The sequence below is a fragment of the Ceratotherium simum genome, chromosome 9 (genome assembly GCF_057802395.1).
Source record: "Ceratotherium simum simum isolate JZ-2026a chromosome 9, ASM5780239v1, whole genome shotgun sequence".
NCBI lineage: Eukaryota > Metazoa > Chordata > Mammalia > Perissodactyla > Rhinocerotidae > Ceratotherium > Ceratotherium simum.
The window spans coordinates 52250104-52275752 of record NC_141908.1 but is presented as its reverse complement, the minus strand read 5'-3'; the positions used below and the strand labels follow the sequence as shown (position 1 = coordinate 52275752).

The following is a 25649-nucleotide window of genomic DNA, read 5'->3' as shown; positions in this document are numbered from 1 at the left end:
AAACAAAAAACAAGATGGGAGGGACCTGTGACCTTAATAATGTCATTGAGTCACTTAATTAACTAACTCTGAAGCCATCCTACCTCAGGACTTCTTGCATATGAGTAATTGATTTTTCCCTCCTTGTATGAGTAATTGATTCATCAAGCCAGTTGGATGAGCGTTTTCTGTTAGTGCAGCATAAAGCATCCCACAGATGGAAAAGCATTATTTTTTTAACGAGAAAATGCATTTTTTTAATGCAGCTGTCACTCTATCGTTTTACTATCCATGTCCCTTATTCATACTTGGAATAGACGATATCACTCAGGTTAATTCAAAACATTACTATTAGCATTAGTTAAGAGTCCTTTTATCTTTATTTAATATCCTACTGGTTCATATATTTCTTGAGATAGAGAAAATAATTAGTTGAATTTGTAAGGATATAGCTGAATATATGAATCAGTACGTCCTTCTAGCTCCATCCAGAAAGTAGGCTGCCCTGGAAGAACCATTTACATGCTGTGAACAAAGTTAAGGAAATGCTACACAGAACTAAATAAAGTAGAGGAAAATGTCAACTTAATACGTTTGGTTGAACCTCAAATATTTGGCACATAAATGCCCCACGTGCTCTCTATCCCCATAGGATAACCACAAATGAGCACAAACCATACGTGAAAATATACCACTTAAGTTGCATTTCTTACATGTTATTCCTTTTTCCAGATTCTCATAATAACCACACAAACAAATCTGATGAAGGAGATTTGGGTGAAATTTCTCAAAAGCTTTAACTTCTTTCAGCCGTGTGAAGATTATATCCACATCTTCACTGGATCGTTCCAGTGGTCTATAAAGGGGAGAAAAAGCACAAAAAATTGTATCAGTAAGGATTTACTTGAGTGAACACACACTATTCTAATTATATCCAAATTTATGCAACTATCTCTGTTTCAAGTATTTCACTGCAAATATTTATCCACCTATCCCCATTATAAGTATTTTCAGGCCTTTGTCAACTATTCACCTTATATCATGACTATTGCAGATGGTGTGACATTGTGAGTTATAATAAGAAATGTTTATTTGGTCTTCATCCACTGTTCCTGGCACTTATCTCCTAAAGATCGTAGTTTCCTATATCTTTTTTACAATATTTGGTCTTTTGTCCTCAGTTCTTAAAATTCAGAGCCATAAAGGTGAAATGGGTGTCTTGTTATACATAACAAGCCCCTTTCAACCACATCTGAGTTTATCTTAATGAGGTGACTTTTGGAAAGCCCCTGAGTAACCTAAGGATGGGGACTAGTTGCCAGGAAAGCCAACCTTGTGATTAGAGGAGTGAAACTTTTATCCCCGGGGAGGGGAGAGGGACTGGAGATTGAGTTCAATCACCAATGGCCAACGATTTCATCAACTATGCCTTAGTAATGAAGCCTTCATAAAAATCTCTCAATTATGGGGCTCGGAGAGTTTCCAGGTTGGCGAACACGTGAAGACACAGAGAGAGTGGCCCTGGGAGAGGGCGTGGAAGCTCTGCGCCCTTTCCCCATACCTTGCCCTATGCATCTCTTCCACCTGGCTGTTTCTGAGTTATATCCTTTTATAATAAACTAGTAAGCTAGTAAGTAAATGCTTTCCCAAGTTCTGTGAGCCGCTCTAGCAAATTCATCAAACCCAAGGAGGAATTTGTGGAAACCTCCGATTTATAGCCCATCAGTCAGAAGCACAGGTAACAACCTGGACTTGCAATTAGCATCTAAGGGCGGGGGGAGTTTGTGGGACTGATCCTCTAACCTGTGGGATATGATGTCATCTCTAGACAGATGGTATCAGAATTAAGTTGAATTGTAGGACACCCAGCTGGTGTCACAAAATTGCTTAATGTGTGGAAAACCCACACATCTGCTAATGTGTGGTAGCAGTGTGAGAGTAAAGGAAACACAGGAGCAGTGAGTTTTTCCTGTACAGATGGCTATAGCAGGAATCAACCTCAAAGACATGAGTTCAAGGTGATGCTTTTGGGTAGTGTTTAATCCCTTAGAAGCACCAGGATGTGATAAGATACACGAAAATGCAGATTTTACTTAAAATTGAGGTCACAAACATAAACGCCTGCAGAGGACAATCAGGTATAGTAAGTGAGTAAAAAGAGTCAAGTATAAGGAAAAAAATCTCTACTACATGAAAACAATGGTGAAAGCCCAAGGACGAATGAGAACTGATACTCAGCCTCAGTGTTGGCAATACTATAGGGAATGGTGGGGATCAGAGCAAACTGCAGAGATGCGACTATCTACAGGGAGCAGGCCTTATTTGGCTGATTTCTTTATTACTGGTTTTCCGTGGAAACATGGGCCCAGATGTTGTCACATCTTCCAATTGTTCAAGGAAAGATATCTAGATGTTTGTTCACATTTCTTAAACATTGTGTGGGCCACACAGAAAAAACATCTATGGACTAGATCCAACTTCTTGACCGCCATTTTGCATTCTCTGGATTAAGATGAACCAAAGAACCAAACAAAAATGGGATAGTTTTACAGATTATATAAACTATTTTCTTTCTTTTCTTTGAGCAGTTTCCCAAGTCTATTCCTTCAATATGCTTTGCAGGATCACATGATGTTCCTTGATAGATATTTCACATTATACAGAAACTATCCAGCCTCATGTATGTCCCAGAGCATTCTGGGATCAGAGGAAATGAGCGGGGCAAGGATGTGACCGAGACAGGTAATTCTCACCGAATACCCATGTGTTCCCCTGAATTTACTAGCTTCCCTTGCAGTTATGTTAGTCATGTTCTGGCCAGTGGACTATGAACAAACTAGCACGTATCACTTCTGTTAAGAGCCGGGTGGCATCTTCCATCTCTCTCTTCCTCAGCCACAACTTTGCAGTGTGTTATGGGTTGAATTGTGTCTCTCCCCAAAAATATGTTGAGGTCCTAACATACTTGGTACCTGTGAGTGTGACCTTATTTGGAAATAGGGTCTTTGCAGGTGTAATCAAGTTAAGATAAGGTCATACTGGATTACGGTGGGCCATAATCCAAGGACTGGTGTTCTTATAAGAAGAAGGAAATTTGGACACGGAGACACAGGGATGATGGCCATGTGAAGGTGAAGGCAGAGATTGGAGTGATGCATTCAGAAGCCAAGGAATGCCAAGGATCGCTGGCAACCACCAGAAGCTAGAAAGAGGCAAGGAAGGAGCCTCTCCTAGAGCCTTCAGGAGAACATGGCCCTGCTGACACCTTGATTTTAGATTTTAGCCTCCAGAACTATGAGAGAATAAATTTCTGTTGTTTTAAGCCACCTAGTTTGCAGTATCTTGTTTCAGCAGCCCTAGGAAACTAATACAGAAGGCATGTGTTTCAGATGCTATAGCCACAAGATGGAGACTTTGTGTAAGTGACAAATAAACTTCCGTTGTGTGAGGCTACTGAGATTTTGGGGGAGGGGTGTTACCATAGCATCACCTGGCATCACCTATACCAACACAAAGGTCAGGACTAGATGTGCCAGAGTCCCAAGGAATTTGGGACATTGTCAGAGGAAGACATATCCCACCATGAGAGATGAACATTGTTGGAAGACAGGAGCAGATGACCTGTCACTAAGGGGAAGACCTAAGACTCAAGCTTTCACGAGTTTAGTTGAGAGGCTCTTCATCTGTTCCCATCACACTTTCAGGCCCAAGAAAACCAGACTCAAAGAATATGCTCACAACCTTGGCTAGCCTCCCGACTAACCTCAACTGAAGGGCGTGGGAGGAGGAAGGGAAATCCTGAGGCATTAGTGTCCACTTTATGAGATGACCAAGTGCCTGAAAGATCTGAGAGGTTCGCAGGCTTTACCAGCGAGGGTACAGCACATCAGTACCAGTGCGTCTTTCTACCTGTCGGCCCTTTGGAAGGGCTTTATAAACTCCCTACCAGAGTTACGTTCTCAAAGTTAAGGGGCTTTGAAACAAGGGCTAGAACTTCAGTAGTTAGTAAAGGGGTACAGATGACTTTCAACAAGAGTCTTTGTGTGCCCACTGGGAAAGAACTTCACAGGGAGTGAGGCCACAGCAACTGGTAGAAGTGCCCCTCAGTAAGGAGCCAACCCAGCGGGGCACACTTCATGGGAAGCAGTGTTGGCACCAGCAGGGAGTCACACCCAGCCACAGCAAGCAGCCACATGAACACCACAGGTCGCTGCCCCAGCAGCACTGACACTAGCCTGCAGGCCCAAAGCAATGGCAGCATTTCAATGACCATAGGAGGAATCACAAGGACCAGATGAGCTGGAAATTGATTGTTATGGTGGATTCTACTTAGCTACAAAGAAAAAGAGGTAAGCGAAGATTAGAATCCATCTTCCATCAAGAAGGAAAGCAGCATCCCATTTTGTTGATTCGCCTCAGAGCATGTCGCATATTGGGAAGGCAGACCAGGGCAGCTTAAAAACATTTTTGGCCCAAAACTCTCCAGAAGAAACTGGACTCCAGAAGAAAAAGTTATGTACTTCCATACAGTCCAAAACAACCACAAGAGAACTTCAAGATTTGTAACCAGATTGTGTGAGGCCAAGAGACAAAAGACACTTGGAAAGACAAAGTTAATCTGAGATAACCAGGACAAGTTTCAAACCTCTCTTCATGATATTTCCTTTGGGCACCCCCAAATTAGGTCCTAATGATGTCTCCCATTATTTAAACATTTAATCCACAGAAACAATGAAAAGCAACGCATATGCCATGGCTTTTATTGGGTACTTCATGGAGTGGAGAAAAGTCCATTCAGCTATTAACTGACATTTTTACCACCCCACCTCTGTAATCTACCACCGCTGATAATCCTTCTGTTGCCCCTCTTCTCCTGTGAATCCATAATTTCCTAATGTCACAGAGATTCTCATCTCTGTAGAGGGCATGCTTGGCACTTCCTTTATAGATGCCACAGTATCCAGTAGAGGGTCAGGCATGCAAGAAGTCCTTGGGCGCGATGTTCCACAGCGACCTCAAACTGAACTCCTCTCTCCACATCTGCTACTGCACCTGCACTTATTTCTGTGCACGGAGCAGGCTCTTCCTCCCTTACCACATCCAGGTCGTTCTACCTACTCAGTGTCTTTCAAATCCACCCCCTCCTCTTACCGCCTACCGCCACTGCCTCAGCTGAATGTGAATGAAGGGCACGTGAAGGCTGTGTTGGTACATGAAGCTGTACGGCACGGCAGTGCTTTCCTAGGAGGCTGGAGAGCTTGGGTTCCATATAATAGTCAGCAGAAATATTTTAAGCAGGGTAGGGGCATGATTGGATGAGCATTTTGGGAAGATCACCTTGACTGCAAGTAGAGGCAGGTGTGAGATTCAAGACCAGCAGCCAAGAGACTGGTTAGGAAGCTCTTGCAGTATTTCAAATTGATGATGCGGGTTTCTCTAATTATAACTCACTCCAGGCTTCTTTCCACTCCCTTAATAACTGTGTACAGCTGGTCCCCTAAATAAAAGTAAGTAAAAGCTCCAAGTTCAGAGAAGGTATTTTCCTTAGCCTAGCATCTGACACCAGGGCCCATTTTTTAAATCACCTTTTAAAATAACTTCACTTTTAAAACATGTTCAAATAACAACAGAAAAAATCATTTACAAAAGAAAACACTGTGGTAGGCAGGATCCTAGGGTGACCCCCAATGACCCACACCCTTGTATAATCCCCTTGAGTGTGGGCAACAGCTATAATTTGCTTTTAGTCAAGTGTAGAGATATCACTCCCATGATTATGTTATGATATATGGCAATGATAAAGAGATTTTGCAGATATGATTCAGGTCCCTAATCAGTTGACTTTAACTTAATCAAGAGGGAGATTTTTTTCCCCAAGTGGGCCTGACCTAATCAAGTGAGTCCTTTAAAAGAGGGTGGAAGAAGTGGGAGATTCTTTTGCTGGCCTTGAAGAAGAAAGCTGCCATGTTACAAGAGGGCCACATGGCAAGGAATATGTGAGGCTCCAACTGGCAGCCAGCAAGAAAACAGACCTCAGTTCTACAGCTGCAGGGAACTGAATTCTATCAGCAACCATGTGAGCTTAGAAGTGGTCCCCAGGCTCCAGAAAGGAACAGAGTCCAGTCAGCCTTTAAGACCCTGAGCAGAGGATCCAGACAGGCACGCCCAGGCTCCTGCCCCTTGGCAACGGCAAGATACTGAATGTATGCTGTTCTGGGTCACTAAGTTTGTGGTAATTTGTATTAGCAATAGAAAACTAATACAGACATGAAGTTATTTTCTCACACTGACTCATTTCCTTAGGAGCAGCTTAGGGTTCACTTCCTTCATGGAGCTTTTCTTACAACGTTTTCTCTCTTCTCTGAAATCCAGTTGATGACATTTATTTTAGGCATCTTATCACATTATTTTATTACTTCACATTTCATGCGTGTAAATTTTGTCTCCTTGGAGATACCATCATTCATTTATTCATTAGCTTGGTAACTACTATTTAGGTCTTATTTTTTATAAACCACTGAATCACGTTTTCCTGCTTTGTTTTGTTTTTTCTTCACATGGTTCTTCAGTTCCAGGATGAATTTCAGTTTGTCATCAGAAACTTTCTACATCAGACGGCAAGGTCAGACAGAGATTAACCCATCAAAGTTAGCAAAAGGCACAAACTAAAAATATTTCTGATAAAGTAAAATTCTTTTAAGTACTAGATAAATCGTAACGCTAAACAATGCCTATCAGCAGTATCAAAAAAGATCATTTTATTAGAATGTGTTTATGATCTTGAAAGGAGTGGTTTTAACACATATTTATAACATTTTATCACATCTACCTTTCAAACTAATGGCATTCAAATAAACAAGACAACTTTGCAATATGAATTCTCAAAATCTATGGAATTTTAAATGACTCTCCACCAAACACATCCTTCCGTGCATGCATATTCATTTTATTTATCCATTCAGTAATATTGCTTTCCTACTGTACAATAGGTACCTTTCTCTGGAAGAACAAAGATGAGCAAGATGCCAACTCTACCCCCAAGGAGCTCACAATCCAGTGAGGAAGGCAGCCATGTCACCAAAATTAGAATACTGTATGGCAAGTACTGTAATGTGGGTACCCACAGTGTTCTGGGCTGGACCTCGTTTTACCACACAAAGAATGAAAACATGGGAACTACCAAAGTCAAATGTAGGAGGGAGAGCAAAGGCTCCAGATTCCAGGTGCTGCTCACGTGCATTATGCACCGTAAAAATCTAATATGCTCTTAAATCTTAATTCAGTCAACTCTGGATTATCTAGGGACTAATTAACCAGTTTCTGGGTTAGTCAGAACACAAAATAATAACACCTAAGCATTTGTGGGAAAAAAATGTACAAAAACCATAAAATCAGCAAAAACATCTCCCCTTAGATGACTTTTATTGTTTGACTTCATGATAATCAATATTTGCAAATCCTTTGCCAGGGGGACGGCCCCCCATCCTCTGTCTGCTGGGTAAACCCCTCAGTGCTAACTCCTACAGAAGCTCTGTGGGACCTCCCCGGACAGTGGATTCCAACACCCAACAGTGAGACCCGTGGGGGTGCAGGAAGTAGGTGAAGAAAGAAGGGCTAAGTGGGAGGGGGAGGCAGGATTGCTCTCCGCGAAGCTGCCTTCCCATGATCATATACAGAAGGCTCAGCACGAACTGGACAACAATAACCAACTATAACAGTACTATCATCTGGCAGGAATGTATGTAATGCTTCAACTCCTCAACTACTTCACCTGTATTTTTTTTTAAATTTCCAGACGTCTTTTGAAGATCAGTAAATGTATTTCAGAACATTGGGTGTGATGTTAACTAAATACATTTGCATTAAAATGACTTTGCAGTTTGTTTTGTTTTAACAGTAACTTAGGGTTACAAAGAGGTAGTCCCCTCTCCTAACCAACTGTTAAATCCGAGATAAAACCTGTGACCTTTATAAATTATAAAAGGCTACAGAAGCTATTATTATTATTACCGGTACCATCATCTCCATCATCATCATTAGCCACAAAGACCTTTTAAAAGAAGTATCTAATGAAAACAATGAATAAAGAGCTTAAAAACATATACTAGAATTCTTGTGTGCCTTTTGAAGGTCTTATAGGTAGGTGTGCATGTATGTTTTTCTCGATCTATTATAATAGTAAGATCTCCAACACTATGTACTTGACAACCTCGACCTGTTTGTAACACTATTAACTTTTCCAAGGGCTTTCAAAATTTTGATCATCACAGCCCTGCTAGGTGAGACAGGTATTATGAACCCTATTTTACCAGCAAAAACATTTGACACAGAGGCTTGGTGGGTATTAGTATGCTAAAATCATGTGTATTTATAATGCCAGTGATGACATGGATATATCCAAAGTCTTTGAAACTCAAGATGTTTACCACTTATCACGTTATCATTTTAATTATATGATTATTAATCACTTAGAATACTGAAATGTTTACTCTTTACTAATTACAAGTTTCCCCAGCAATGTCAACAAAATTCAGAAAGAAGGTGTTGAAAATGCATTCATTCAATCTGCAAATATTTACTGAATATCTACATGAGAGGAGAATAAAGCACTCAGTGATACAAAGAGCATGGCTCCTGCACCCAGGAAGGTAAAACTGAGTTAGGGAGATTTGTACATGTACAGTAATTATCAAGAGGAAATGTGGTGAGAAGCGCAACTAAAATAGGAAAGAAGGGAAGAGGAATCCAGCAGAGGAACAGACAGCACTTACAGATGAAAGTTCTACAAAGACTTCATGAAGGCATTTTTGCAAATTCTTCCTAAAATCAGTTCTTTCTCATTTCTCTTTTTATGACTACAGTACCACCATTGTTTGGTCATTTGGTCCTAAAAATGTGGTGTATCACTACAGTCCCTCTCCCTAGAGACCCGCTCTACCGACTCCTCTCCCTATGAGTTTCCTACTACCCACCAACCTCCCACCACACACATACAGATATGCACACAGACACACGTACACACATACACACACATATACACACAGACACACACATATATACAGAGATGCATACACACAGATACATACACACATACATACAAACACACATACACAAACACACACATACACACTAAGATTCTTTGTTGACTAAACTTCAATCACGCTCCTGAACCTTCTCCTAGGCCCATCTGTGCACTTCCTTGTAAAATGTAGTTTTAGCAAGAAACCTGCCAAGTCAGTTTAACCGGAAGCCCCCATCCCTGAAATATGACCACCCTCTACCTCATCCTGCTCAGGTTCCTCATCCTCCAATGTTCCCCAGGTGATGTCTGATCACGGTGGCCTGTCTTCAGCAAGAGTCCTATTAGGTCAGTTTAGCCAGAACCTCCCTACCCCTGATGTTTCCTCTTAGTAATTTTCCATCCACTGACCCCACACACACACACACACCCTGATCCTTGGCTATAAATTCTCACTTGCCCATACTGTATTTGGAGTTGAGCTCAACCTCTCCCCCACTGTCAAATCCTGTTTCAGTGGTCCCTATATCTACCGCGATGGTCCTGAATAAAATCTGCCCTACCATGTTTCACAAGGGTCATTGAATATTTTTTGTTAACAGCACACACACATGCACACACACACACACACACACGTACGCTTCCCTCAATTCGATCAGTTGCCAAAAATTCTCTCTCGGCTCTTGATTCTGCCCGTGTTCAGGATGACTCAGAAAAATCTCCTTGACGGATCCTCAGACCCCAGGTGCAGCTGCAGCTTTTCATCCTCACGGCTGAGACGCATTGTCACAAGGCACGCCAACACCTTTGTGACCCTTCCAAAATATGGCCTGCACATCTGTCATCAGGGAGCAGAACACAGGAAGTCTGCAAATTCCTGGCCTAATGCCTCCCTGTTTAGAAATCATGCCTGCTTGCATTTATGTCTCTATAAAAGAGTCAGAGAAACCTGCCCCTCAGAGTCCCAAATGAGATAAGACAGTTATGACTGCAGGTCACTGTGGACCACCATCTTGGCCCTGAGCAGAGCCAGGATCAGAATACCAACACCTCTCTGTTGCAGACAACCACGCTGTCATCTGTCCCATGGCAGATACAGAGAGATGCCAGCTCTGGGCCCAGGGCTATTTGGACAGTTGAAAAAGCCCACCTTTAGGCAGAGAGCAAGAACAGCCTTGCTATTATCTAAATAATTCTTGACTCTGCATTTGTTAGTGAACAGAGAGAGGAAAACCTTTTTGACCAGGCTCAGTGTGTCGCAATTTGTCTCATTAAAATTAAAATGAAAATACAAAATCAAAGTACAGACTTGCCCAATTTTAACAGACCCTTTTCTAAAATCTTCTCTGATTGTCCAAGAGCATCTAAACTCAGTACAGGATCATCAGGCTGGGCATAAGTCTCTCCCCAACTCTCCCCCCGACCCCAGCCAAATTGGGATGCTCACAGCATCCCAAACAGCACCTAAAATAGAACACTATCATAATTTTCCCTAGGCCATACACTTGTTCTACCAGCATAAAGTTAAAAATAATTTCTTTTGGCTCCTTAAAATTTTAGAATGGCTTCTCGGATGACTCATAACTGATGTTTCTTTAAAATGCTTTCCGGGTAAGTTTGAACTGATGGCTTTTTTTTCCTCTATGCAATTTTCATCAAAGTAAGCAGAGACTCTCGAAAATCGTTCCACAGCACTTAGGGCTACACTCAAATTTGCAATGACTGTTCAAAAAATTGCCCCTGCTACAGCTAAATATTTGGAGAGCCCTAAGGGCCTGAGGTGAGGATTGGAGAATGGGAATATCGTGAGTCAGATCCTTCTGATAATCTTCCTTTCTTGGTGCTCTCTATTCCTGGGTAATGAGAAGGAGACCCTTGAAGGAGGAAGAAAGTGAAAAAGAGGAAGTATACACAGGATAGGGGAAGAGGAGGAGAGGACATTACTTTACCTAGAATAGTGATTCTCAATCTTTTATCCATCTCAACCCACCTGAGGCACAGGATACAAGCCAATGAGTAGCAGCAGAGGGAAGCACATTTTTAGCAGGGAGTTCTGAAAATGGCTTCCCCTCACTGGCTCAGCTGGTTGAAAATCTCTGGCTTTAAAAGAAAAGTAGTGGGAGCCAGCCTGGTGGTGTAGTGGTTAAGTTCGCATGCCCCACTTCGGCAGCCCTGGGTTCACCAGTTCAGCTCCCTGGCATGGACATACACACCACTCATCAAGCCATGCTGTGGCAGTGTCCCACATACAAAATAGAGGAAGATGGGCACAGATGTTAGCTCAGGGCCACTCTTCCTCAAGCAAAAAGAGGAAGATGGGCACAGACGTTAGCTCAGGGCTAATCTTCCTCAGCAAAAAGAGGAGGATTGGCAATGGATATTAGCTCAGAGCCAATCTTCCTCACAAAAAAAGAAAGAAAAGTAGTATGATACTATAATAGTGAATATATATTATTATTATATATTTGTTTGTCCAAACCCACGGAAAGTACAACACCAAAAGTGAGCCCTATGGACTTTGGAGGATGATGATGTATCAGTGTAGGTTTATCAATTGTAACAAATATTCCACTCTGGTGGGAGATGTTGATAATGGGGGAGGCTACGCACGTGTGGGACGAGGAATATACGGGAACTCTCTGTACTTTCCACTCAATTTTGCTGTGAACCTAAAACTGCTCTAAAAAATAAAGTCTATTTTTAAAAAAGAGAGAGCAAAGTGGTTTATGAACTCATTATGTGGACACAAGGCTTGAGGCCTTTTACTTATTTGTTGATTTTATTTTAAACCGGCTATTCATGGACAACCTCTTGCATCTTGCTGCCTCCCCAAGTGCCCCTCTATCCCTCTCTCCTCATCCCCTCTCCTGTCTACCCTAGCACATGCTGTTGGTTCCCCTGTTGGTGACAACTTGAAGAAACCACAGAATAAGTGGGTAAAGATGCTAAGTCAGGGACTTGAATTGAAAGTAGTATGTGAGTGTAGCATTAGAAAGTAGAGTGCTTGTCAGATTATTCACAATAGCCAAGATATGGAAACACCCTAAATGCCCATCAACAGATGAATGAATAAAGAAAATGTGGTATATACATATGATGGAATATTATGCAGTCTCAAAAAAGAAGGAAATTCTGCCATACGTGACAACATGGATGAACCCTGAGGACATTATGCTAAGTAAAATAAGCCAGCCACTGAAGGACAAATACTGCATGATTCCACTTATATGAGAGATCTAAAATAGTCAAACTCATAGAAACAGAGAGTAGAATAGTGGTAGACAGGGCCAGGAGAGAGGGGGAAATGGGGAGTTACTGTTCAAGGGGTATAAAGCTTCAGTTATACGAGATGAATAAGTTCTAATCTGCCATACAACATTGTGCCCACAGCTAATAATACTGTATTGTGGACTTAAAAATGTGTTAAGAAAGTAGATTTCTAAGTGTTCTTACCACAATTTTTTTTAAAAAGGTGTGCTTATCAGAAGTTAGGAATATTGACACTTATTCCTGTCACGAACATTAAGTCACTGTGTGATCTGGAAAGCGTCCCTAGTAAAAGCCTCCTTAGGAATCATTTTCATTCATCTATTCACTCACTCAACAAATATTTACTGAGCACTTCCAAGGAGCAAGGCCCTATTCTATGACATCAGGACAATGACCTACTTGATGGACTTTTTGGAAGAACTGAAAATTGCAAAACACTTTGAAAACATGTTGCAATAAACAATATTGAAATAGTACTAAAACATGGGCAGGTTTCAACATATAATTGGATGATGAGCCTCCTCGTTTCTTCCCTAAGATGTCTTTGGTCATTAGAAGAATTCACCCTGTGAATGAATAGCGTCAATTTCAATAGATGCTGTGAATATTGAAGAAGTTAAATGTTTTTTAAAGTGTAGAAATGCATAGTAAATAGGAATACATATCGGTACAAACCCATGGGGGGCAATTTGATAGTATCTACCAAAAATTAAAATATTGTAATACAATAATTCCAATTATAAGACTTCTGCAGATATTCTTGCACATATGTAAAATTATATATGTACAAGGATATGAAATAAAATATATATGAATATAAATAATGATAAATCTACACAATGGAATAGTATGCAAACTTTAGAAAGAATGAGGAAGCTCTATAGATATGAAATAATCCAAGGTATCATTCAGTAAAAACAGGGCTAAGAACACTGTGAACAACGTGCTATCATTGATATGTGGCAGAGAGCAGAAATATATACATATATTTTTATAAATGCATGGACTGAGGGAGGGAGACTTAACTTTTGCTGTTTACCCAGAATGAACATATACACAAAAATTATATAAAAGTATTTCCAGAATCCAAATACTTCTCATCCTTTGTACTCTTTCTGTCCTGGCCCACGCCGCCATCATGTCTCCCCCAGACCACTGCAGTGATCTTCTCACAACGGTGCCTGCTTCCATCCTTGCGCTCTTAGAGTCGCTTCTCCTTACAGGATCCAGAGTGATCCTTTCCAAATTTAAGTCGGATCATGCCAGGTCTCTGCTCTCAACCCTCCAGTGGCTCCCCATTGCACTCACAGTAAAAACCAATAAAGTTCCCACATAATCTGGCCGCCATGCCCTCCTCCAGTCACCTATTTCCTTTGGAACCTCATCTACTGTTTTCCTCTTACTCTCTCTCCTCCAGACACACAGGTGTCCTTGCTGCACCTTGAAGGCCTTGGCTCCACCTCAGAGCCCTTGCAATAGCCACTCCTTCCACCAGGGATGTTCTTTCCCCAGAAATCTGCAAGACTCACCCCCTCACCTACTGCAAGTTTGAGCACAAATTCTCTTCTAACTGAAGCCTACCCTGACTACTCTACTTAAATTACAGTCCTCTCAGCAGCATCGAACCCGTTTTTACCTAGCATTCTTTTTTTTTCCATAGCACTTAACACCTCCTAACATAATATTTATAATAATAAATAATTTACTTATTTATTTTGATGATTGCCTGCACTAGAATGTAAGCTCCATGAAGGCAGGGATTTCTTCTGTTTGCATTTCTGCTATATAAAATACCTTGAAGAGTATCTGGCACATAGTAGGTGCCCAATGAACACTGTTGAAAGAATAAATATTTTTGTGCTTTTTGTATTTGTAGACATGAATGTATTATCATTAAAATTTAATAACATTTTAAAGAAAATTGGGAGATTACTTTTTGGTTAAGAAATTGCAAAATTTTTGCTGTTTTCTACCACTCTTACAAAATGAGAGTAATAATGAATCTTCAGACTACCAGTGTTCTCAAGTGAAAGAATGCACAAAGAATCATTTTGTTTTTTAATAACAGCTTATTTATACACCAAGATTTCTTGTAGGATCCACTTATACTTTCCCTTATGTGAGCTTCTTAGCCCACATAAGGGCTAATTTTCACAACTAATTTAATAAACTTAAATATTAAAACATGTGATATTACACTATTTATGTATTAAGTCTTTTCTGAAGGTAAAAACCGTATAAGAAATGGAAACAATGCAGTTCTAAAGCTATATCCCAGAAACAAGGAGGACAGGTGCCACTTTTTAAAGTGATGCACTCAAAGAAATCCATTAAACTAGGCCCAAATTGAAAATGATTCTAAACTAGAATATATAATATACCACCAGCAACTACAAGGGGGTTTATTATTCCCATGTGGAGATAATCAGACCGTTCCTGTGGTAACTAATCTCTCCTGCCCCACAATACTTGTAATGGATATAAACATATTAAAATGGGGGGTGGGGGGAATGGGCCTGAATTGTATCTTAATTGATAAGTAACATATAGGAATAGAAAAATTGGTACGTAGACACATCGAGTGAAGACAGGTCTCTAGATTAGGGATGAGATTATGGAAGCATGGGTGTTTAGTCCTCATGAGGAACCAGAACTCAGGCAGGAGGACTAAACAACAGAACAATTCCAGGGCTTCTAGCAAAGAACCCAAGAAAGTACAGAACAAAGAACTTAGCACGTCAGAGTAGACATCATTTTGACCTAGAGCCAAGAGTTTTCAACTAGAATTTATTTCATCAGCTCATCAATCTGTTATTGAACCACACATATTAGCCAAGCTTCAGAGAAAGCCCTATAGGTGTCTTTAGTTCACTAGCAAAATCATCTCTATATTTGATTCTCCAGATTGGTCACTTAAGCATATGTAGAGTGGCAATTTATGTTTTATTAAATATAAGCAATTTTCTATTTATTAAAAAAATCTATTGTTTAAATATAAAAGATGGAGAACTTCCACTTCTGGCTATGATGGAGTAACTGGTGCAAAACTAACCCTCCCACAGTAAGCAATTTAAAAATTGAATGAAATACATGAAGCAATTGCTTTCAGACACTGGATAACAGGTAACTCAGGACTATGATCCCAGAAAGAAGGGAAACACAAGATGTGATGCACACAATAGCCTTGATCTTTTGCCTGGAGACATTTTTCTGGAACCGAGGCAGGGAGGGAGAGCCTGAGCAAAATATGGCAGTCTCACTGGGCTGGTGTGGCAGTGATTAGAATTCAGGGATGCTGAGGTGGCTGGAATTTGCAGTGAAGTGAACCAGAGAGAAGGAAATGTTCATAGAAAGAGCTCCAGAATTTAGCACAGGGGTCTTCTTGAGTCATTGGCTGCAAATATGCAAGAGTTCCTGGGAAATGTTATCTGAATGGAAATTCTAGAGGTCACACAGTGCTGAGAGAGACAGCAGCTCACACAGCCAGAGTAGACAGACCTCAGTGATCACTTGGACATTCAACTGAGACTCCAAAAATGCCACTCTGGCCCAAGACCTAGATCTACCCTGACAAGGCTTAAAAATAAGCCTCAATAGAAGCAAACTAATTGTCCAGTAAGTTAACTATCTCTGAAATAGAGGCTGACAGTCTTTAAAGAAAGATACAAAATTCAGACTCTCAATAGCATAGCTCACAATGTCTAGCATATAATCAGAAATTACTACATATGCAAAGAAACAGGAAAATGTAACTCATAACCAAAAAAAGTAAATAGAAACAGAACCAGAGATGACAGATGTTGAAAATACCAAACCAGGACTTTAAAACAGCTATTATAAATATGTTTAAGGACTTAAAAGAAAAGGAATCAAATGGAAATTCTGAAACTGAAAAATACAAAATATGAAAAGAAAAAAATTCACTGGATGGGCTTAAGAGTGGATTGGGCACTGCAGGAAAAAAAGATCAATGAACCTTAAGGCAGGCAGTAGAAATTATCCAAACTAAAGTACAGAGAGAAAAAAGGATAAAAAATAATAATAATGAATAGAGACTCAGTGACCTGTGAGATAATGTCAAGAGAGTTTAATCTACATATAATTGAAGTCCCAGAAGGAGAAGACAGAGAAAATGGGGAAGAAAAAAATATTTGAAGAAATAATGGCTGAAATGTTTCCAACTAAAAAGGCAGCAAATACTCCCCAAAAGTCTAAAATGTTATGAAGCAAAATTTCTGCTTTGAGTATGGTGGATTAAAGATGGCCACAAATGCTTTGTCATTATCTCCATCAAGAAGTGGGACTTATTTCCCCTCCTCATGAATCCAGGCTGGCCCTGTGACCAAGAGAATGTGGTGGAAGTAACACTATGTGACTTACATTTAGCACTACCACTAACAAGCTGTACTACCTTGAGCAAGTTGCTTAACCTCCCTGGGCCTTGGCTTCCTCATATCCAAAAGGGAGCCACGGGGCTAAATTATCTCTGAGATTCTGTCCATCTTTAGAAAAGTTTATGTTCTAAGAGAAATTATATATTGAGCCAATAAATAAATAATAAATAAAAATAAATCAAGATGATCTGTCAAAGTGTTACCCTATAACTACTTGGCAGTTCAGAATCTGAATATCTTAAACAAAACGGGAAAGGGCCATCCAGATCTATTGCTAAGTCAAAACATACTCAGGAATTTGGCTGGAATGATGTTCTCTGTATAGTATATAGCTGGCTATGGCCTATAAACTAAAGATTAGATAGTATAGGGTCCTATCAGCTAAGGATTATTGGTAAACTCAAGATTACTTAGGGCAGGTTGGATTCATTTCTTACAGATATTGTCAAATTCTCTTTTCTTTTACAGTGCTCAAGTTTTAATAGAGAGAAGACTGTTAAATACATTTAGAGTTGGCTAGTAGAGAAAATATTGAATAGGAATTTTTGATAAACTTTTTTTAGACTAAAACCTTTTGTCATACCCATCAAGTCCAAGACACCTCATTTCCATAGTTTGAACACTACAAAAGCCAGAGAAAACAGATGCCTTGAATTTCATTCTTTTTGGAAACAGCTTTTGGTACCCCTTCAGAGTGTAAAATGGCAAGAGCAGTCCTCACCAACACAAATTTCCAGCACGCTTCACTGCAGAGAATGAAACGCCCCAGGCGGCAACATGATCTGTGCCAAGGACATATGGCAGGGATTATGATTAGTTAGGGATGAAGATTCAATTTGAGAGTCTTCCTTCTTACTGATAGTCATTTTGGCTTTCAAAGTGATCAGAATTAATAGTCCAAGCCAGGTAGGCTGATGTATAGAATGCTGATTTAATAAAAAGAAAGCTGGCCTTGCGTATAGTTTCAGGCAAGGTTTAAATTATTGCATCCAGCAATTATGACTACCCAGGCAACAAGATGCCCAGAGACAGAGTAACCAAAGGGCCAGTGGCTGGCCAAAGCCAGTATCAGAAAGGGACCTTGTTATAGTCATGCATGGTCCCTTTAGTAAATAGACACTGTGACTCACCATCCACACCAAAGACACAGCTCTAGTTTGAGAGATCATAACACACTTCCCAAATGCCGGAAGCTGGTCAACCTCTTCTAGTCCTCCTGTGAGGAATAGGGAGCCACTCCTCAGGGCCAGCAAGAATCAGACGCTCACACCATCCCAGTCCCAAGTCTCTGAGCAAGCAAAACAAGAAATACCTATGTCCTACAGCTTTTCTTCACCCAAGCAGAGATACACAGCATCAGAATTCTGAATTTCAGTCTGTAACCTCTCTCACTCAACAAATCTATTGCATGTCTACCAAGTTCAAAGTACAATGAAAAGTTTTTTGAGAGTTACAGGAAGAATAAGACTGATTCTGCCCTAAAACAACTTCTGACCTATAAGGGGATCTAAGGCCTCTATCTACATGATAATAATACAAGGATGGAAGCAGTCATATGGGTCCATATAAAAGTACACAGAGGTCCATATAAAACTCCTGGGCGCTCAGAGCTAGAAGAGGCAAGAATGAGTAGAGAAGACTTCACAGACAACTTTTTTCTTCCAATTCTCAGCTTCCCATAGTATTTTAGTTGAAATTTGAACTGGGTCTTGGAGAGTGGGCAGAAATTGAATAAGCACAGAGTAGAAGGTTTCCAGGCAACAAGATGATAAAACATGAGCAAAGGCACGGAGGTAGGAAATTACAGGCCAGAAGTAGCCAGTAGTCCCAATGGTTTCTGAGAAATCAGATTGAGACCCTAATGAGGGCAGGGCTGGAACTTGAGCCAGTGAAGGTACAGACTTTATTCTGCTGATCATGGGAGCCAGCAGAGATTTTAAGGAGACTGAAAAAATCAGAGCCATCATTTTGGAAAATTAGTCTTTTAGCAGGAAATGAACTAGAGGAGAAAGGGACAAAGGTACGGAGACTAATTATGACAGAGCTTTAGGGCTCCATATGTCCTACTTTTCACAATATCATGCAGCCTTCACTTCCATGACACCTGAAAAAACATCCACATGCTCATTCAGGCATGACAATAACCATGACTTTCTTCTGCTTCTCTCTCCAGTGCCCACTTATCAGTAGCGTGACACTAAGTCCAGTTTTTCCTGGGACAGTCATGGCTTATCCTATAGTCCCAGTGAAATTATTGGTAGCACCACCATCCACTCTCGAAAGTATCCTGGTTTGGACAATAAATTATACACGTTCCTTACTGAACCTTTCTCCTTCTGCCTCTCTGCAGGTGCTCTCCTAGATAACAGGGATACGGAGCCAATTTGTACAATTCACAGCCCTCTCCCCTCACTCGCCATGTGGTGATTATGCGGCCAGTTTGTCTCCCTCCCCACGTCATCAGGTAATCCCCATTCTTCTGGCTTTAGAGCTTCTGCTGTCTCATTCTCCAGACACAGCACAGTGGGGCAGAGCAGGATGCAGCTCTGATTGAAAAGGTGCTGGTGTTGGAGAGTAGGGGTTGGGACAGCACGGGAGGTGCAGGAAGAGGATACAGGTATTCTCAAGGATGTGGCAGGGAGAGATGAAGGACAAGGGCCCTCCAGCTTTTGATGAGTAAGATTCCCGATCTTTCTCTTTTTTCCTCTTCAAGCGTCAGTGGGTGTGTGAAGATGATGAGAGGGTACATGGAATGAAGAAAACTAAAAATGTGGCTTGACTGCATTTAATTATAGTCATTTATTTGAACATCATAGGAACCATTTGTCCCTAATTACAATGCTGTCCAAGAACAATATGTAAATAATGAAAGGTGCTAGATCAGTTTTATTGTAGCTTTATTTGATTATAATAGTAAACTCTATACGTGTTCATAATTATGGTTTGTTACTCATGTGGCATAATCATTGGTTTACTTATTGATTTCTTCTAATATTAATAAATCATCTTATATAGTAAAAGATCTGGATTTTTCAGGCACCTGTGAACTCTTAAGAGAAAGAAAATGCCAAGCCAACAGGAATGATCTTTAAAAACCAATGTAAATGTGCAAAAAGTGGCACTAATTTCGGGGTGGGCCAAGATTACTAAATGAGAAGGAGAACAAAGCAGCCATTCGGATGGTAGGCAACCTAATGAGTTTCATCCAAGAAAGAGATCAAAGAGTGGTTATTAACATTTCCTGGAAACCCGGGTGCTGAGCAGATTCAGAAAGTAGGTGCTTACGATGAATTAGTAATCCTGGGTTTACAACACAACTAGTACAAATAAAGAAAGAACACAAAATGTTTCATAAGAAAATAAACTTGACTCTTCCCCCAGACTATGGTAACTTCAGTGCAGGGACCACATCTGACAATCTGGTTACCTAGCACAGTGCCTGGCACACAGTAGGTGCTTTGTTATTCACATTGTCATTCAATAAACATATTAAGTATTTAATGAATCACTGATTCATTAAATTCATTTCATAATGAATTTTAGAATAACTTTATACTCTATTTTAAATGTCTATTTTTATTCTTTGAATTCAAAAATTCTCTTTGTATCAGTGCCCAAAGTTTAAACAGCTATTACTTTCTACTGGATGGATAGCTTTTTATTTTTCCTTGAGAAATAGGCATTTTTCTTCATAGATTAAATGTGGACTTCTATTTAACCTCCATTGAAGTCTGCTCTATTGCTCTCAATATAACAACTGTATCTACTTTCCATCATTGTTAGGAGTTTACTTACTTGCAGGTGCATGTAAATTAACATTTTAAAAATAACATTTAAAATGTTTTTAAAATAACACTTATGAGGGTTTCTCCTCTTTTTTTTTTTTTTTTTTTGGTGAGGAAGATCAGCCCTGAGCTAACATCCAATGCCAATCCTCCTCGTTTTTGCTGAGGAAGATTGGCCCTGGGCTAACATCCATTCCCATCTTCCTCTACTTTATATGGGACGCCGCCACAGCATGGCCTGACAAGCAGTGCGTCGGTGCGTGTCTGGGATGTGAACCTGTGAACTCCGGGCTGCAGAAGCGGAATGCACGAACTTAACTGCTATGCCACTGGGCCTGCCCCGGGTTTTTCCTCTCTTAATTACAGAAATGCATTTGGGGAAAACATTAGGGGAAAAAAATCACCCACAATTATAACCTCACTGTGTGTCTTTTCAATCTTCATCTAGCAAGCTAGCTGGCTAAAATCTAAAACCTGTTTTATTTTTCAAAAATTGTACCTAAGTATATGTATTATTTTGTAACAAATGAACATTTATATTTCAGTCTAGACCAGTGCCTCCCAAACTTTTTTAAAGTCTTGGCACTCATAGAAAATTACTGAGATAAACTGATGCATGTCCCCAAGCCACCGCTGAAGTTCAGGCCACCCCAAAGGCTGAGGGAATCAGTCTCTCAGGCTCAACAACACTGCACTTCAGTTGGGAAGTTCTGGCCTGGAGAACCAGTTGTGTAAGTGTGACTTCTCAGGAACCAACCAAGGGAGTCTATTTCCTAAATCTATGGGACCATAGATGTCAACATTCTTCAACTTAACGTTCATCCAGTGCAGTGCCTACTGGACGTCACCATGTTCGTGCTGTGGATACACCATGAACAGGACATTCCCTCTCCTCAAGCTGTGTACATTCAAATAAGAAAGACCCTTAGGTAAACAACTGTTAACACAACCTCGTAAGCACTATGTTTTGGGAAATTATAGTAAAAATAGCACCTGGCATTTATTGTGTTCTTATTAGCGGCCAAACAACATCTTTTACGTATATTAAGTCATTTAATCTTCACAACAGCCTTATAAGGTAGGTATTATTATCCTGCAGATGGAGCTTGGAGATGTTTAGTAACTTTCCCTCAATCTCACAGGCAATGGAGGAGCCCAGAACTGGAACCTGGCCATTGACTGCACTCTGACTCACCATATTTTTAATCAGGGCCAATCAGAAATGTGTGACTCCCCCAGGCAGGCTGATAATTGGGAGCCACTGCAAACATTCTCTGACTATTGGTTCACTGTTTACTTAGCAGAGAGGCTGAGCACAGTGTAGGGGAAGGCAGAGGAGGAGGAGCAGCCAGGGGCAGCCCTCAGCTACTCCACCGTTCCCTCAAGCAGCTCAGCCCTGGGCCAGATTTGCATACCCTGCTCAACAAACAAACAAAAGTGGCTGTGCATACTCACACCACCAACAACGCCAACAAACAATAAGCCTGCATTTAATTAGTGCCAGCCTCTTTAGAAGGGAGTTAAACTATCTGTAGTTAGTCATGAGCACCTTATTAATCCACTCTCTCAGCACCTTATTAAAGCAGATCTCCAGTCCCTAAAAAGTATTTTTTGTGTGAAGAATATGGTAAGCCTAGAGTTGCCAGATTTTGCAATTACAAATACAGGACACCCACTTAAATTTGAATTTCAGATAAACGTTGAATAATGTTTTAGTATAAGTATGTCCCATTGCAATAATTAGAATATACTTATATTTAAAAATTATTTCCTTTATTTGATTCGAATTTAATTGGGTGTCGTGCATTTTATCTAGGTAACCTAGGTAAATCCAATTTTCTCCATCCCTTGTTTCTGTTGATGTTTTGGAACTTCTTATAGATTGGTGCCTTAAGACAATTGCCTTGAAGTCTCACAGCTTAGCCCAGCTCCGGTTCCGCCTGCTCCACAATATCAAGATTTGTTGGACATTTACACACAGGCAATGGAAACGGTGATCCAGAGCCCGCGCACCTCACCGCTATGTTCGTGCTTCTCACGGCGCATGCTCATCACCCCCCCCCCCCCCCCCCGTGGTATTCAGTGCCGTGTGCGAATACAAGGAGAGCCGCAGGATAAGGAGGAAGCTTTTACCCAGAGCATCAATTTTACTGAAAGATCTTTGAGAAGAAAAGTTTTGCGTTTTTGAATTTTTAAAGGAATTCATCACATGAATATGCAGGAGATTTCTGGTTTTCCATCTTGGCCTATGACAAGTTTCTGCCATAAATATTTGTATGCGCAGTAAAAATACCGCAGGATTGGTACTTTAGAGTTATACGGAAATCCCCAGAATCAGCACTGCGGGGCAGAAACACTGAGAATGTCTCTGGCGAGAAGTGATTACGCTCACGTCACCAGTGCCTGCAGCTGGCACTCTTCCGCCCGAGTGTTCACGCCAGAAAGTGTGATTTCTTGATGAATCTATAGAAGCTTTTTTTTTTTCTTTTGGCTGCAAAAAATCTACTGGCTCCCACAAACTAGTGCAACTTCCTACCGGAATTGCTCAAAAATGTGATAAATCAAATGTTTTGTTTATAAACACGAGACTATAAATAGCTCCATACTCTGTTTTAGTGAGATCCCTATAACATAAAGCCAACCAAAATTAAGAGTTTTTTTAATGATAGATGTATTTTTCCTCTTTACATTTTAAAATGGCAATGCATTTCTTGTATGAATGACTGTCTGTTGTTCTTTCAACGAGCTTGAGCTCCCTGACTTTGATAGCTCCCAAGATGTCACCTGGTAAACATTTGGACTTGTCTGTGCACATGCAGTGCATACATTTTGTCCCAGTCAATAAAAAACTCATGTATCAAAACAACAGGAATCACTGGAGACCTGGCATCTAGTGTCACCTTTGAAGCTCTCCACAATGAACTCAACAGTGAAGATGCTGGCAGACCCAGACCACAGACAGTTAGTGGTACAAACAAAAATAGATCTAAAAAGCACAGGATGTGTTTATATGTGTATTTCAGATAGAGGTTTTATCTCTGTGAAGATACAAATAAGTCCAAATCTTTTTATGTCTTGGGCAGGAAAATCCTGAGCTATAACTGTACAAAACTATGACTCTTACAACGTTCAAAAGCCAATTATGCACATTTTGAAGGAAAGTTGCCAGAATTTTTTGCAGCTAAAGACAGCAGACTTGGCTAGAAGCAAGACAATTAAAAATAAAACCAAACAAGAAAATGCAGAAATTACTGGTAGCTTTCCTTGAGGATGGTTTCCGAATTGTCTTGGAAGGTGAAATTCATAGGATAGAAGAAAATGTGGTAAGAACGCTGCCCAATAGCTATATCCAAATCTTTTTTGGCCAAAAAAGAGGGAGACAAGCTAAAAAGATGCTCCTATCAAAGAATTCCATCAGGGGCTGGCCAGGTGGCGTAGTGGTTAAGTTCACACGCTCCACTTCAGCGGCCTGAGGTTTGCAGGTTCGGATCCCTGCGAACTGCTTATCAAACCATGCTGTGGCAGGAGTCCCACATATAAAGTAGAGGAAGATGGGCACGGATGTTAGCCCAGGGCCAGTCTTCCTCAGCAAAAACGAGGAGGATTGGCATCGGATGTTAGCTCAGGGCTAATCTTCCTCACCAAAAAAAAAATAATAATAATAATAATTCCATCAAATAATAAATTGTACTGTGCTCAAAAGACATGGCTGAATTGGCTGAAAGATAGAGGTTAACATGATTCTTTATCAAGCAGTTGGATAAAAGCAGGAATATAAATGATTTCCCCCAAATATGTATAATGGTATAGACTACATGTATAATCACAAGGACAGTAACTGAGGGTTAAAAACAAAGACATGAACAAACAAATAAAACCTGGTTATGTATTTTGAACAGCACACATCTTAACAAGAGATAAGAACAGAACTGTCAGAAGCCTGAAGGTCAGCAGGGTTGGGCTGGAAATTCAGACTTGGGAGTCATCAGCAGATGCGTGTCAGTTGAACCCATGAGGAAGATGACATTGTGCAGAGAGAGAAAGTTGCCTAATAAGAAAGCATCCTGAAAATGGAACCCCATGTAACATTTTTTTCTCTCTACTTTCTCAGAAAACAAAGAAAACAACTGGTCATGTTGCCAACTTTTTTTTAATTTTCAAAACCTTAGAAATAAGGGTCCATAGACATGGAAGGTGCAAGAATTTTTTAAATTTTATCTCAAAGCCAGCTATCAATGAATTTCAAACACAAACTGGAAAATGGAGAAAGAGAATGCAATAATCAGTGACAAGAAGTTAGAAACACTAAAGAAGGAAATTACTAAAAGAAAAAAAGGCACACACACATATAGGCACTAGGATGAAGACAGAGAATGAGTAAGTACTGGCTAGAGAAGAGTTAGAAGAAACAAAGTGATGGAAGCTAAGGGTAGAGGGGTCTGCAGGAGTGAACAATCAACAGGACGAATGCTACAGAGATAATGTAACATAAGAACCTAAACATGTTACCTGGATTTAGCAATAACCAGCTCACAGGTAAACTTTGCCAGAGCAGCTTCTCTGGAAAAGTGGGAATAGTATGGGTTCTTAGATGTACATACTTTATTTTTGCACTTCTCTATGGTACAGTTGTCTATTATATTTTTTACATGAATGTTCATAGTAGTTTCATTTATATCAGCCCCAAACTGTAAATAATCCAAATGTCCATCAGTAGATGTTTGGATAAACCAATTCTGTATATCCATGCAACAGACTACAACTCAGAAATGAAAAGATATGAGCTGTGGTTACATATAACACTGATAAATCTCAAAACAAATTGTGCTGAGTGAAAACAGCCATCCACAAAAGACTACCTATTGAATGATACCACTTACGTGAAACTCTAGAAAATGCAAACTAATCTGAGTGATAAAAAGCAGATCAGTTGTTGTTTGGGGATGGGGAGGGTAGAGAGGGGCTGGTACCAGAGAATATAATGGGGCACCAGAGAATTTAGGAGTAGTGGGTATGTTTGCTATCTTGACTGTGGTGAAGGTTTCACAAGTGTATACGTAAGCCAAAACTTACCAAACTGTATAATTTAGATACGTGTACTTTACTGTATGACCTACTAACTCAGTAAAGCTGTCTTTGGTAAATACATAAATAAAAGTGAGAATTTAGTTCCTCAACTGAACTAAAAAATATTATAGGATA

At 40.2% G+C, this 25649-nt stretch overlaps 1 protein-coding gene across 2 annotated transcripts in view; it reads right to left on the bottom strand.

The window, feature by feature from the left end:
- RAPGEF4 (Rap guanine nucleotide exchange factor 4) overlaps positions 1-25649 on the bottom strand; it is a 295468-nt gene that overhangs the window by 245717 nt on the left and 24102 nt on the right. For both annotated transcript variants that reach the window (XM_087435400.1, XM_087435399.1), the window contains exon 2: positions 693-835. In XM_087435400.1, the coding sequence (XP_087291526.1) occupies positions 693-835 (143 nt within the window). The remainder of the gene's footprint in view (positions 1-692; positions 836-25649) is intronic.